The sequence below is a fragment of the Pleurodeles waltl genome, chromosome 3_1, assembly GCF_031143425.1.
Source record: "Pleurodeles waltl isolate 20211129_DDA chromosome 3_1, aPleWal1.hap1.20221129, whole genome shotgun sequence".
NCBI classification, from domain to species: domain Eukaryota; kingdom Metazoa; phylum Chordata; class Amphibia; order Caudata; family Salamandridae; genus Pleurodeles; species Pleurodeles waltl.
Window position 1 is genome coordinate 1,495,368,179 of NC_090440.1, and position 14,977 is coordinate 1,495,383,155.

General features: G+C 41.7%; 1 protein-coding gene across 1 annotated transcript in view; it reads right to left on the reverse strand.

Annotated features, from left to right (window-relative positions):
- LRP1B (LDL receptor related protein 1B) overlaps positions 1–14,977 on the reverse strand; it is a 4,500,992-nt gene that overhangs the window by 1,783,906 nt on the left and 2,702,109 nt on the right. Inside the window, exons 26-27 of the mRNA XM_069225083.1 lie at positions 13,536–13,700; positions 12,729–12,973 (exon numbers count right to left, since the gene is read on the reverse strand). Coding sequence (XP_069081184.1) covers positions 12,729–12,973; positions 13,536–13,700 — 410 coding nt within the window. The remainder of the gene's footprint in view (positions 1–12,728; positions 12,974–13,535; positions 13,701–14,977) is intronic.

Below are 14,977 nucleotides of genomic sequence, written 5' to 3' on the forward strand. Positions count from 1 at the left end.
GGGCATATGCACTTTAGCACTGGTTAGCAGTGGTAAAGTGCGCAGAGTTTGATAAATCTTAGGGAAAACTATCCCCATATAACATGTCCCATACCATCTTCTTGGAAGATGGTAATAAGCATCAAGACCACAGATGTAATAAATCCCCGGAATATCTGGGTCCTGTCCAGTCAACGTAAATGTCAATTTACTCTAAAACAAAAACACATGCTTACATTTACTCGTTCCCACAAATAAAGTGTCAGTGCGTGATTTAGGCCTGTATTTACAAAGTTTCCCTGTATGTTGTGCATCTAAAGCTAATTTCCCTTGCATTTTAATTGCACTATAAGCATTTTCATTCCTGTAGCCGTTTTCTCATTTCTCCTTTAATCACTTTCTCATGTCATCTGTGTGATCTAGGAAGCTTTTCTCTAAAGGTGTAAGCAAGCATGTCAGATTATTGCGGTGTGCATAAGCTGTGCCAAACGCCAATGTAGGTTCAAAGAAACCTTTAACTATTACCAAGTCATTATCCTTAGCTACTCTACTCCAATACCTCATTATAGGAACAAACGAAAACACAACATCATAATTTGAGTAAAAGTACTGAATGTACTCCTGGTTATAAAATCTTGTTAGTAACAGACTACAACTTATTCAATAAGTTAGTGGCAAGCTATGGTAGATGACTCCTTCCTTGACTGATGTAGGAATCTGTGTACACACATAACAATTCTTTGCATCCATTGTCTCAACATACTCACTCAACAAGCGATAAAAAAACATTAGAAGAAAGTTCTCCTTGCACATTAGTATCCTCATGCAAATATTTCTGATCTAACCTAAACTTCTCTATTGCCATTAGTGCAGTAGTCATCTCAAAAGCTGAAGGCTTCCCTCTTATCAAGAACAGACATACCCACAATCAACACCACAAACAATATCCCACACATGTTTGCCAAACCAATACTCATATATTTACAGTGCCTAGCAATCCTACCCTGTAGACTAAGGTTACTCATGTTCTGTAAAGAATCAGAAAGCAGAAGGACATTTTGAAAAACTTGCAGCAAAAATCAAAAATAGACAACTCTTCATGCAGCAGTTATTTACAACTCTGTTTCACTTCCAGGATCCCTTGCCAAAATCGGTTAGTAGCTTTGTCAAAATCAGTTTTCAACAATCAAATCAGGTTATTAATGTCTCTTACGGTTACTTTCAACAGTCTCTGTTTCAAAAAAATTCTTAAATTGTTTCAACAGTTCAGTTCATCAGTTTCCTTCAAGTGACAAAATACTGACCCGGAATTTTTCTATCAAAACAAAAAGACCAAAACTCTTGCTGCCACTCATTCATAATTGCATGCACCCATTCAGGACCTACATATCTTTGACTTAATATTCTCTTTCTTTTCAATTTTCAATCACCATTCAGTTATCATTCGCTTAGATCTAGTCTCCTTGTGGTATCTACTTCTTCCTTTATGATTGTCTCAGCAACCACTTATTTTCTTCTTTCAACTTGCGAGTCCGGCCACTTATCTCCTTTCAGAGGACCTTTTGTCAGTGTTCTCTTCAGACTCGAACTTGAACTTTCTCCTTGTTCTGTGTTTTTTTTTTTTGACAGACCTGCAATCCGTTCAGGAGGAGTCAGATCACGGTGACTTTGATCCACCTCAACTCCTTTCCCCTCTGGGTCTGGCAATTGCTCTGTTTGTCTCTCAAGATTGTCTGCTTCTGGGAAACCCCTCCTCTGACTAGGCTCTCCTGCTGCCTCAATTGAGATAGGCTCTCTGTCACCCTCCTGGAGGACTTCCCCTATGTCTCTCACAGGAGTGACTGAACATTCCTCACCGGGCTCAGATCCGGTCTCAGTTCACCTTTGTTCTCTTTCCGGCCCTGAGACTTGTCTCGCTGTGTTACTTTCTTTGTGTGACTTGCATGAATCCAGTTCGGAATTCCAGCACACTTCACAGCTGTGATATTTGTCAGAACTACCTGATAAGGTCCCTTCCAATGAGTCCCCAAACACGTTTTATTCACGTGTTTCTGGACCACAACCCAGTCTCCAGCTCTCAGATTGTGCCCTGGGTCATGGATCGGTGGCAGTGTGGTGGCTTCCACCTGCTGAGAAAAAGAGCAAACCACATCAGCCAGACCTTTGCAGTAATCCAACACCATATCATCTGTAATGTTGACAAGTGCATTTGCAGGCACCGCTGGTAACCTTATTGCTCTACCCATGAGGATCTCATGCGGCGACAATCATATCTTCCCGTTGGGTGTTTTTCTCATTGACATCAACACTAAAAGCAATGTATCAGGCCATTTCAAATTTGTGGACGCACACATCTTTGCAATTCTAGACTTCAATGTACCATTCATCTGTTCCACTAGTTCTGATGCTTCAGGGCGGTAACTACAATGCAACTTCTGCTCAATGTTCAATGCTGCACACAGTAATTTAATTACTTCATTGATAAAAGAGATCGGAAACCCGAAACGCGGTATCAGTTCCCTAAGCTGTAGTTGCACTACTGTGAGACTATCATTTCTTCATGTAGGGTAAGCTTCAATCCAGTGACTAAAAATACATACAATCACCAACAAATCTCAAACCTCCACACACAGGCATCTCAATAAAATCCATCTGCATTCTGCTGACTGGTCCTCCCACTCTTCCAATGTGGCTGAAATTAACCACTGTCCCTTTTCCGGCGTTTAGTTGTTGGCAAATGACACAACGAGGACAAACTGCTTTAGCAACTTGTCTAAACTTTGAGTTGAACCAGGCATGTTTGAACAAACAAATCATTGCATCCCTCCCAATATGTGCTTGACCATGATAGTACCTCACCATTTGAGGCAACAGGCTATTTCGCAAAACAAATTGACCATCTTCTGAAACCCACAATTCATCTTGTCTTTGCACACATTTCATTTTGCTCTATGAAAGCTTTTCCTCCCTGTCAACATTATTCTGCAACGTTTTCAATTCTTCCATAGTGTCATTTTTGTATAATCAGGCATACCCAATGCTGGAGCCCTGCACAGACTCTCTCTCATTTCAGTGAATGCTTTCATTTCAGCCTGGTCTAACACTATGGGATCAGTGTCTTCCTCATGAGTTAGCTTCTGCAATGGTCTCGAAATGACTGAAAAGTTTGGAATCCATTGGCGACAATAGCCTACTGTTGGACCTGGCTCTTTTACAGGGTCATTCCCCAAATTTTTTGCCTCCTTATTTTTTTGACCTGTGTTGGCTGACGATATGACTTTGAGCACTTTTTCACTACTAAACAGTGCTACGGTGCATGTGCTCTCCCTTGTAAAATTGGTATGATTGGCTTATACCTAATTGGCATATTTAATTTACCTATAAGTCCCTTGTAAAGTGGTATCCCTATACCCATGGCCTGTAAATTAAATGCTACTAATGGGCCTGCAGCGCTGCTGGCGCCAACCACTGAAGTAGCCTTTCAAACCTATCTCAGGACTGCTAGCGCAGGGCCTGTGTGCACGGTTTTCTGCCACAGGGGTCTGGCAGCTAAATTAACTTGCCAGGCCCAGAACTCCCCTTTTACTACATGTAAGTCACCCCTAAGGTACGCCCTCACTAGCCCTTTGGGCAGGGTGCCATGTATGTAAAAGGCAGAACATGTGCCAGGTTGCGTGGCCTGTCCTGGTAGTGACAAACAGCCTAACTTGGTGTCTCACTGCTGTGAGTGCTGCCTTCTAATAAGATTGCATTAGAAATGCCCTGCTTTATGTGTAAGGGGTATTGTCTGATTTATGAGTGGTAGTGTAGGCATGCTTTGTTGTGGTAGTGATAGTGATAAGAAATGCTGCTTACTGGTGTAGGTGTACTTTTTATTACTATTACAGAAATGCCACTTCTAGAAAGTGTGCATTTATCTGTGCTTATGACTCTGGTGTTTTTGCAGCTTGCCTCCAATCCTCGTCTGGGCAGACTGACAGTTGGGGTTTTGTGCATAATTTTCAGACAGCCTGTACACAGGGAGTGTGGAGGCGTCACAGAGGTGCACCTACATATTGTATAGCTTTCCTGGGCTGAGAGAAGGGAGAGTGCATTTGTAAAGCCTGTGCCCTGGCCTCGCACAATAGGGTTGTTTATCCCCCACTGACGTTTGGAGCCTGTGCTAGAGGAGAGAAAGGGCCCTCCCAGAACCCCCTCTCCTCCTCATTGTAAAACACACAGAAAACTGAGTATAAGCACGGACTCCAGAAAACTTACCTGGAAGTGGACACAGGACGCTGTTGAGAGGACTCACCAGGACCACCTTGGACTGCTGCTGCTGTGCTGACCTGTGACCTACCTGGTCACTAGGAGGAACTGCACCATCTGCATCCCTTGTGCTGGCCTGTAGTTGGGCCCACCAGCCCTGTGCTTCTTTTTGTTCTCAGTTGTCTCCAGGAGGCAGAGTGCCATGGCCCCTGACCCATGCAACGATCCCTATCACGAGGGGTACTTCACCTTTTTGCTTGGCCACTTTTGTGCTGTGTGTAAGTGCTTCCTTGACTGCTTTGAGCGCTGAGTGCAGTGCGCTTATGGGCACCTCATTGCCAAAGAAGATCACTGCTGCAGCCCGGGCACCGAGCTTTGCCTCGGGCTCCAACCAGTGCCCCCTGGGCACGAGGAAGAGGAAACCATAGCCAGCTTGCTCCTGTCGGTGTCCCGGGGGTAAGGTTCACTCTAAGGAGCACCCCCGGGGCACCACTGAGTTCCTATACTTAAGCCCAAGTCACCGCCACGGTCCAGGAGGAGTTCTTGCACCAGACTCAGGTGCAGGCGGGACCAGAAGTCAGTGCAGCGCCAGGCTCTGACGAGCTCGTGGAGTACACCATCTCCTTTCCCTCTTGACAGGAGGGGATTCCAGCCTCGGTAGGTTTGTCCTCCCGCAAGGCTGTTCATCTTTGTGCACAACGCAGGGCACGGGGAGCAGAAAGGGAGTTCCTTTCCCCCTGACCACTGCCTTAGAGGCCCGATCACCCCAGTTACTTAACCTTGGTGTTTCAAGGGCATTATTTCGGCCTGGAGGGGCCCGTTTTTCACAACAGAGAGGGTGCAGACCACCCCTCTCCCCCAGGAGCACTACGTGGCCCCCGTTTCGTGCATAGGAGCACCGGGGGCCCATGTTCCTCTTCCAGGCACTAGGAGTGCCCTGTCCCACCAAATAAGGTACTTTTGGGGACACTGGAAGGGTGGTAGGCTCCAGGGTTGTTTTAATGATAATATATATTGACTATATGCTCCTATTATGGGCATGTTAGGCTGATGTATGTTTATTTGCTCATGACTTGCCATATAATTTTGTAATGTCCCTTTTATGGACATACAGGATATTTTGTATGACAAGTGCATACATTATTTACTCTTCGATCTACTTCTAAGGAGGTTGCAAGCACACAAAACTCCTCATCTGAACTGTTACTCGTCCAGTCATCATTTATTCCATTCTCACTGTGTAACGGGAATTGGTGCATCGTGTTACTACTTTGGTTATGCCTCTGACCTGTGACCTATTGAGAAAGCATCATCTGTTGCTGTTCCATCAGGGCTTCAGGTATTTGAATTTGCTGTCTAGGTACCATGGGAACGTGCTGTTACATTGGCTGCAACTGTGTCATTTGTACATGTGGCATTTGCACCTGCTGCATGGGCTGAACATGTTGCACTTGGTTTCCATTATTCTGAAAATTTAGATTAGGACCTCTCACTCTCGGTCTTCTCACATTCTGGAATAAATTGATGTCATTACTCTGCTGAACGACACCTTCCTGCACCTTCATCAGACACTCCCGTTTCCAGTGTCCAACGGCTCCCCAAATGTGACCTGGAAATAACTTCTTTATTCCATGCACATCATTCTGAACCACTACAGTATTTAGGTCTGGACCACGATTCATATTTCCTTCATGAGCTCTACCTCTCATCTGGGGCTGAAACATCGTGTTTCCCTGCTGCAGCAACTGCTGTGGAAAATTCCCTTGCACTCCTGTTTCAGATGCTTTAATCTGCATCACCATTGCCTTCTCTTTCAACTTTTTCTGCTTCAGCTCAGTCTTGTCACTACAGTATTTCGCTTACTGCAACACTTCATCAATCGGCTTCGCTTTCCAACAAATCAAATGACTCTTAATCATCTGGCCAATTTAAAGTTTCAATCCCTCCACAAATCTGAAAACAAAATGGAGCATGTCTTTTGCTTCAATTGTCTCTGTACCACTGTAATGCTTGAATGCCTGCAACAATCTCTCATAATACGAATGTATCGACTCCTTTGCTTCCTGAGCTGGCTTGTCAATCCTCTGCCAATGAATATTCTTGGGTGGATTTCTCATTTTCAAAAACTCAATCACCTTATAGTAATATTTCATTACCTCAGGAGACAGTGCACCTGTATTCTTGTCATTCTCCGGTTCAAGTGTTGGCCAATCTACACTCCTTTTACACTCGATCCACCGATCAGCTGGAACTACTATCTCTAGTAATGTGTTCAAGTCTTCCCATAGGCACTTTGCAACTTTCATAAACCTGTCTATCTGCTGATACCATTCTTCTGGTTTTTCTCTCAATTTTTGATAATCATTTGTGAATGACAAAATGTAATTTCTGCTCCACGGGACATGAACAAAATTCTCCCCTGGAATCTCTCTCATTGGCAAAATTTTCACTGGATCTTTATCCTGCTGCACATTTGCAGTTAGTTCCAAAGAATCCCTTTTTCTCTTGTCTCTTTTTTTTTTAACCATCTGCCTTCCCATTTGTCTAATGCTCCCCAGGTCTGAGCACTTTGAAGCAATTTCTTAAGATGTGCCTTCATTCCGGCAGATCTCATGTGTTCAAAATCTTTAGCCTCAAAATCTAATCTGTAACTCCTTTTCAAATGCTTCAATTTCTCTAATTTTATGCCATACTTCTCTGCCAGGTCTGCTAATTTCTGATGGACATTGCTCACTTCTCTCGTAATCTTCGGGCACAAATATCGCAACTCTGCCTCTGTGTAGGATTCTAACCTGTTCACCCCCACAGTTCCCTCAATGTGTTCACCTGCTTCCATGCTTAGTCTAGTATATTTCAAATACTCCTCTCCCTTAGGAGAACTCTGTGGGGTATTCAGCTTGTCTAACCATTCAGTCAACTGCTGAGTTGTCAAATCTTGTAACAAAATGTTACTTGGTTGGACCGGTGGCACGAGCTGTGCAACTACATTCGGGTTCCGCGGTGTCAATAATTTCAAACTCTGGCTAACGTTTGTCCCTGCCATAGTGTCTGGAAGTGTTACAAATGGACTAAAGTCTAACAACGATTTTGATCTGTCAAAAGTCTGTCCCACAGGAGAGACTACTTGAACATTTTCATTAAGTCTTCCCCTCATTATACTCTGGGATATTGCTCCCTGGTCACCTACCGTAGGTTTCTTCTGTGCAAATAAGGGCACTGCTGGATCAACAGCGATATAGCATCTGGGGCTGTTTCTGGTACTTACGCTCCGTGGGAGAGTAACTCCCATATTTTGATTCATCATTGGAGTCATATCTGGCTACATCCTTGTTACTGGAGTGAATCTTGGCATTACCTGCGGCTGCATTTGCGGCAGTAAAATAGGAGTTCGTTCAGTCTGAACCAACATTGGTCTCGGGTAAACCTGTTCCGTAGGCACCATTAAGTTAAAACTATTTTCCATAATGGGTACATGAGGATAAATTCTCTGACCTGTGGTGGTTGCATCTGATTTTGCACTACAGGAGTGGTAGGCACATTAGGACCACTCTGCATCGCGTTCTGTGTCAAGCCAGCATTAACCTGCATCGGACTCATTGTCCCAATAACCTGTGTCCGGCTGTTGGATCAGCACTGGTACTCGGACCCCTCTCATGTACTGTATATGGTGGTGCATGATCTCTCAATAACTGTGTAATAAACTCATCATCATCCTATTCCGCCTCTACTGTTGAAGACTCTCTAACTTCCTTACACTCAGACAGACTTTTGTTAGTCTTCCTAGTAGCTTTCTTTCCTTCCTTCTCATTATCCTGCATGATTCCCAGAAACAGCTTAACTCCATGCAAAGTCTCCATCCTCCAAACTCTCTGAACACTGTCCCATATAGCCTCTCCTAGAGTCTTTTCTGCCTTTCTCATCCTCCTCTCGAATTTCTGTTGCTGTTGCTGTCTGGCTACTAACTCCCAAATCGCTAATTCCTCAAATCGTGCTGGTCTCGGAAGGGGTTTTGATTCATATAGCATCATCCTTAAATGCTCAAAAACCCTCAAATTGAATGTTCCATTTGAAGGAAATGCTAAGTTCCTGTCCTTTTCTGTCAATTTGCACCATTGCTTTAGCCAAAGACATGACGCAACACCCTTCTCTTCCATTACAATGTACGCCGGTGTACCTTCCGGCGGTGTAGCCTTGCCTACACTCGTTGTAATATACGTATCTCCCCTTAGGGCACTTTTTAAAGCTTTGAAACATTTCATCTTTTTGCTATTCAAAATTAAATCAGGAAGTGACTTTCAATCCCAGGATTCCTTTCACCTACGTTCTTAACTAATTGCCTCTCACGGATGGCTGGCAATCCGTTTGCGACCCTTCTCACTAACTGGCCTATCCCAGCGCGGCTCCAATGACACTACACTCACACATGCTGCGGCTGACAAAGCCTTGCGGCTTGTCCTCCCAAACTCTGATCCACACAAACTAATGCAACAATTGCGAGCACTAATCAAAAACAAAAATCCCAAAACAAATCTGCTGGTTTACTACAGGAAAAGGTAACAAAATTGCTTCAGAAACCCTATGGATTATTCACTGATGGCTCTTCCCACACTTACAGATACTCTTTCTTTCTCAGTCTCCCATATTCGCAAGCAAAATTTGACGCGCAAATGTTATTCTCAGCTGATCAATGGGTCTGTCCTGGTGCACATAGGACTCAACAAATCTTAGTCTAATTTTTTTTTTCACTCTCTTTACTCGCACTCTGACTTGTTGACCACGCCCGATCAACCTACTAAACAAAACAGATTACAACATAAAACCAAGTGTCTCATACACTTTTCTATACACCCCGGAGTCTTAGACCATGCAGTGTACGCACATCAACAATCACATGGACAATTTGTGAGCACAAAGCGCCACACACATATGAAGTTCGACAACTTCACTATTCTCACACTGCAGAGTACGCACACTCCTTCTACAACTTCATTTGGACCACGCAAACTCTTTAAAACCCTCACACACCTCACAATTCACATGTGATTTGCATAAGCTGTGCAAGCACAACCTACTTCTTTAACACTGTCACTAGAATGCCGAGAACATCCTCAAACAACCATTAGCATGATCCAGGATTCTAGGAAAGTCATTTCTGGACCTAGGGGAACATTTACAGTCCAATTAACAACATTGAAAAATAAAATCCAAATCCCAATAATAATGAACTCTCAAAGGACCAATTCATCAAACTACTACCATCTCTGGGAACACCTGTTACTCTGTAGTGGACGTCTATGATAAGCTCTTAAAGAGACTAACCATCAGTCTGCTACCACATCTGTTAGAGCATCTGACCTTAATAAGTAAACTTACAGGGGTGTGCGAATAGGTCGACTCACAATTTAGATGTTCTTACCATAGCTCCAGTACATAATCAACAACCAATACACAATAGCCAATAATGATTAGCAATCAATAATCAATAGAGTCAATAATTATCACACACCATGACCTTTCAGTCACGAATAACTACACCTTTTAGTAAAAGTTAGAACATTTATTTCCCTAGATTAACAATGCTAAGGTCATGTAGATTAATCGCAAAATCAAATGAAACACATACAGAAACAATACTGGCTGTCCAAAGCGGTGAAAGAAACGTAATCTAATCAAAGCTTGAACTATAACACATTCTAAGGTTATGGTGCAAATCAGTAACAAAGTCAACAGCTTCAATGTAATCACATATAATGAGTTTAGTATAGAAATTCATCAAGCATTATTCCTCTATTAGCATGATTTCATTAGTGAGGATCCTTAACTAATACCAGATAAGCATCGGCATGTTGGGCTTCATGCAAAACAATTTAGTAACACAAATGTGGAAAAACATCTATCTATGGCTCCATCAAAACAGTGCAGTTGGTGCCTAGAAAGAAAAAGTAAATATGTATAACAATCAACAGTCTAATTTATAATACCTATCCTCAGTGTGGATCAGCAAGAGTGAGAATTCATCCTCAAGACATCAGTTGATCAGCAAGGCATCAGGATTCAGCGTCAAAGTGCAGAAAACACAAAGGACCATATTTATACTTTTTTAGCACCGCATTTGCGTTGTTTTTTTACACAAAATCGGTGCAAACACAAAATACAATTGTTTTCTGTCAGTTTGCACTGCTTTTGGAGCAAAAAATGACGCAAATGCGACACTAAAAAAATATAAATATGGGCCAAAGTCTCTAAGCATTAAAGATTAGCATGCATCTTGTCAAAATCCACAAGAAATATTGACCTTACGGCCAGCAAGCAAATGGGCAACAGGCCTGTCTTCTCTAAGGACAACGTTGTGATATTAAAACTACTAAACTGCTATTGGTCAGTTATTCGCATATTCACACATTGTACAATAAAACTAAAAACCCTAAGAATTTTACTATTACTCCATTCACGTCATTGATTGGTTGTCCTGTAATGTCCTCATCATTTGGCTTGTCAGGCAACAATATTGTTGCTGCTTCCACTCCAGTCAGGATCCCATTGTTCTCCTCCTGAGAAAGTCAGTCTCACACACATTACACATAAAATGTTCAATTAACAAGAACATCATCTCCTAGCAGTCGGTTCTCATGAGAAAGCTTCCGTTATGAGCCCATTTAAACAATACAATAGGAATCACAGTTTAACTCTCTAGGGCAGCCATTTTATTAAACGTTAAGAAATACAACTGTGACATGAGCCTGGCAGGTAGGCCAAAACATTCACTAAGTTAAGGCCTATAATTAATAAAGCTATAGCATAATGTATAACCCTTAATATAACATTATTCAAAAATATATTCAACATTTCATAATATTCATTCTCTAGTACGTACACTTTGTGAACATTGGTGGCCAATCTTCATAATCACATTTTCAAATGTCTGCATTATTCTTCTACGTTACTGCATTTTCAACACAAATCCCTTATCCAAAATACATAAACACTCAATAATTTTTATTAAACCACCTGTGCTAAGATATGGCACAGCAGATAACTGTTAAACATGGACAGTAAGAGCTGTGAATGTGGACGGCAGTCAGTCCCTGATTTTCCATTGGCTTTGATAAACTGTCTTTCTTCCTATGGCAGAGCTGTGAGAGACAGGAACAAAGGCAATCTCCCTCCCTCCTTTTAAGGCTCTAGTAACACTGGAAGCCACAACAAAAGGGTGAGGAGAAAACTCACCAAGTGCCCTCATCCACAGCCTTTGGCTTTCTAATTCCGCTGCACAATCCACATATCCGGGAGAGAAAGGTAGGGGAGTGGGAGAGAAAGAAACTGTGGATTAGGACATTGGAAAGTGAACAGCTGCAGCCCTTTTCCAGTGTTTATACTGCGTTTTTGCTACTTCGTCTTTAATCGAGCTGTCAACATTCCAATGCTCTAATAAAATGTATTTTAAGTAACTGATAATGAGTAAATAGTCTCTTTGTGACTGAAACTCTCATAATATTTTTCTGTGCTGCCCCAATTCCATTATTTCCCCTTCCATACATTAATGGCCATTTGGAGATCAATGGGCGAGATGCATATAGGTTTGGCTTTGCCATTTCCTGATAGCGAATCTTAGTGATTCACCATTAGAAAAATCCAAACTGGTATGTAGAACAGTGCGTTTAACACTGTTTGTGATTCCTGATGGGGTCGCAAATGCTCTACCTCATCAATATTCATGAGGTAGGTTGCAATTTGCGACCCCATTGGGAATAGACGCAGTCACAGGGATGGTAGCCTGCTGGTGACAGCAGACCACCAAGTCTGTGACTGCTTTTTAAATAAAGCATGTTTTTATGTTTAAATGCAGCCCATTTTCCTTAAAGGAAAACGGGCTGCATTTCAAACCCAAAAAATGAAAAGTTTTTTCATTTACAAAGGGGAAGGGGTCACATGGGGACCCCTTCCCATTTGCAAATGGGTTACCACCAACTTGAAGTTGGTGGTAACTGCGATTGTTTTGCAATCGCATTCAGGGTCTCAAAACAATTTTACACCCGCCCTTGGCACATCCCTTCCTAATAGAGACTCTGGAACTCTATTTTGAGGGTTGGTAACAGGTTACCGACTCACCGAATAGGATTGCTACCCCATGACCCAAGATGTATTTGGGGCAGGCACGTGTAAACATTAAGTATAAAGTAGCTTTTTCCCACAAAAATTGCCATTTGTGCCGCTTTGCATAATCAAGTGCTACTGAGCATCACACAAGCATCACACAAAAATAGTAACTCTGGGTCTTACTTTTAATGCATGTATATTAAACATATACACACACACATATATATGTATCTCCAAGAAAAAATATTGGAATATTGACCAATCCACAAATAAAACAAACGTTTTTACCATCTTCTTGTTTTAGGCACATGAACCAAAATTAACAGTATTGACTATATTTGCGTTTCTTCAAAAAATACATAATAACATATTATTAAATTGTATGACCTGTGTATGAACTTTACCTTGTGGCTGGCGGCTTGGGTGATATATCTGTATATCAAAGGGCTGCGCACTTGTCTTTTGTATCACACTGACATTTTGTCCTGTCCATTTATTGGCTTTGGACAACGTATTGGTCCTCCAGTCGGTCCAATATACCTCATTACCATAGAGTGAAACAGCGAATGGGTGTGAAAGATACTCATGTCCTCGAATGATCTCCCTCATTCCAGATCCATCGTAGAGAGCTGAATAAATAGCATCAGACCTGCGGGGAGATAAACCCAATCATCAGAAGCGGGGCTGGGGTGACAGTCTTCACACATGCAGGATGACAAACCCAATGAGAAGCCACTCTCACAGAGCACCACCTGCAGGACTAAGGCGACAGCGTTCTGTTGTCATGACAAATGTCGCTGTAAACATGCTGCAGAGTCAGCAATAAGTGTGTAACCCTGTTGGACAAATACCATCTAAAACAGATAGCAGCCATAAACTCTTTCGGGTCGCTGATGCACATAACAGTTGAGGTCTATATACTGTATCAACCTCACTTTTTGTTTTGAAAATGAATGCTTGCTTTAATTATATATCTTATTGCAGACAGCACACCAGGGAAACAGTTCAAGCGGTTATAAAGAAATATGTTAAAATATAATTAGAATAAATACTAAGAAAACTAAAAATTAATGAAAAGACTCGTCTGTGCACCATTTTGCCAACAATGTTATCTTCCATTCTTCCGTTTTTTTAGAATAGCCTAAGCTCACCTTGCGATGATCGTTCTTGATTAGATACCATTAACATCACACTAGTGCTCAGTCAATTACCTTGCATCTGTCCATACAATTCTTTTTTCATAATGGTCAACAGTGAGTCCATTTGGCCAGGCTCCAGTCTCCATATCTTTGTAAATTATCTTTCTTCCTGCACCACTCATGGATGCAGATTCGATGCGAGGAAAATTCGCATCCCAGTCTGTCCAGAAAAGTATTCTGTTAAAAAAGTGACACGTTTTAGATGATTATTATTATTATTTTTAATTTTCCAACGGTTATGAAGTCAAAGACACTTGACAGACAATCTGAATTTTACTCAACTAGTTTACCTACTTTTGGCATTAAATACTGGATATTTTTTTTTTTAAAGGAACACAACTGTAGCGCTCATAATAATACTCAATCTAGACTAACAAAATAAAGTGTATACATATTTTTTTCTGAAACCACAGACATCACCTACAATTTCCGATGCAGAACATATGTGGCTGGAGAAAAATATGTTAACAGATCTTGAAGATCTCAACAAAAAATATTATCTGTAGAAGCACAGAAAAGGAAACATGATACTAACATATTAAAAAAATATCTAAACCTGAGATGATTTTCACGATTACTTAGGAATCCAAAGTGCCAGTTGCATAATAATATTCTTCCCTTTTTACGGTGTTTTTCCACATTTTTCTCTCACTCGCAGATCCAATGATCTCCTTACCAACTATCTAAACTACACCTCATCTGCACTGTTCTTCAACTATTGTCTCTGCATTTGAAACCTAGTGCTTCATTACCCTTCTTGTGTGGACGAGACATCACACTAGAGTGAAGCCAACCAAAGGAAACACATACATTCAAGGGAATTGTTTCCGAAATGGCAAATAGAACAGGACCATACTGTATCTTTGTGATTTAATAAAACAACAGCTTTTCTTCAATTATGTCTTCTAAAATATTAAATTCAAGGAATTCAGCAAAGAACGAATGGGGGGGGGAATAAGGTTAAAATGTAACAACCATAAATTCAAGGAAAAAACTGAATGTGATCTAAGTTGTTGTCTTCACTCATTGAAAGATGTTGTGTCAAGTACCTAATTGGTCCTCTCTAAAATCTCTTCCATTTCCACACCACCCGCCACTGCCATGTTTCTCACAAATGTACAGCAAAAGTCGAAGTAACCCTCTAATACAACGTGTCAGAGAAACTGTGGTTTACAAGAGCCTGCAACAAAGGGTTTGGTGCCTTTAGGTGTCAATGAATCAATTGTTTCTTGATAGAAATGGTGTCTTTGGTTGACAATTAGGTTACCCCCTGCCCAAGCAAGGACCCTCACTCCAGTCAGGGTAAAGGAGAATCACCCTTAGTTAACCCCCACTAACCCCTTGGTAGCTTGGCAAAAGCAGGCAGGCTTAACTTCAGAGACCAGGTGTGCAACAACACACACAGTAATATAGTAAAAACACCACAAAATGGCAACACAGGTTTAGAACAAAAG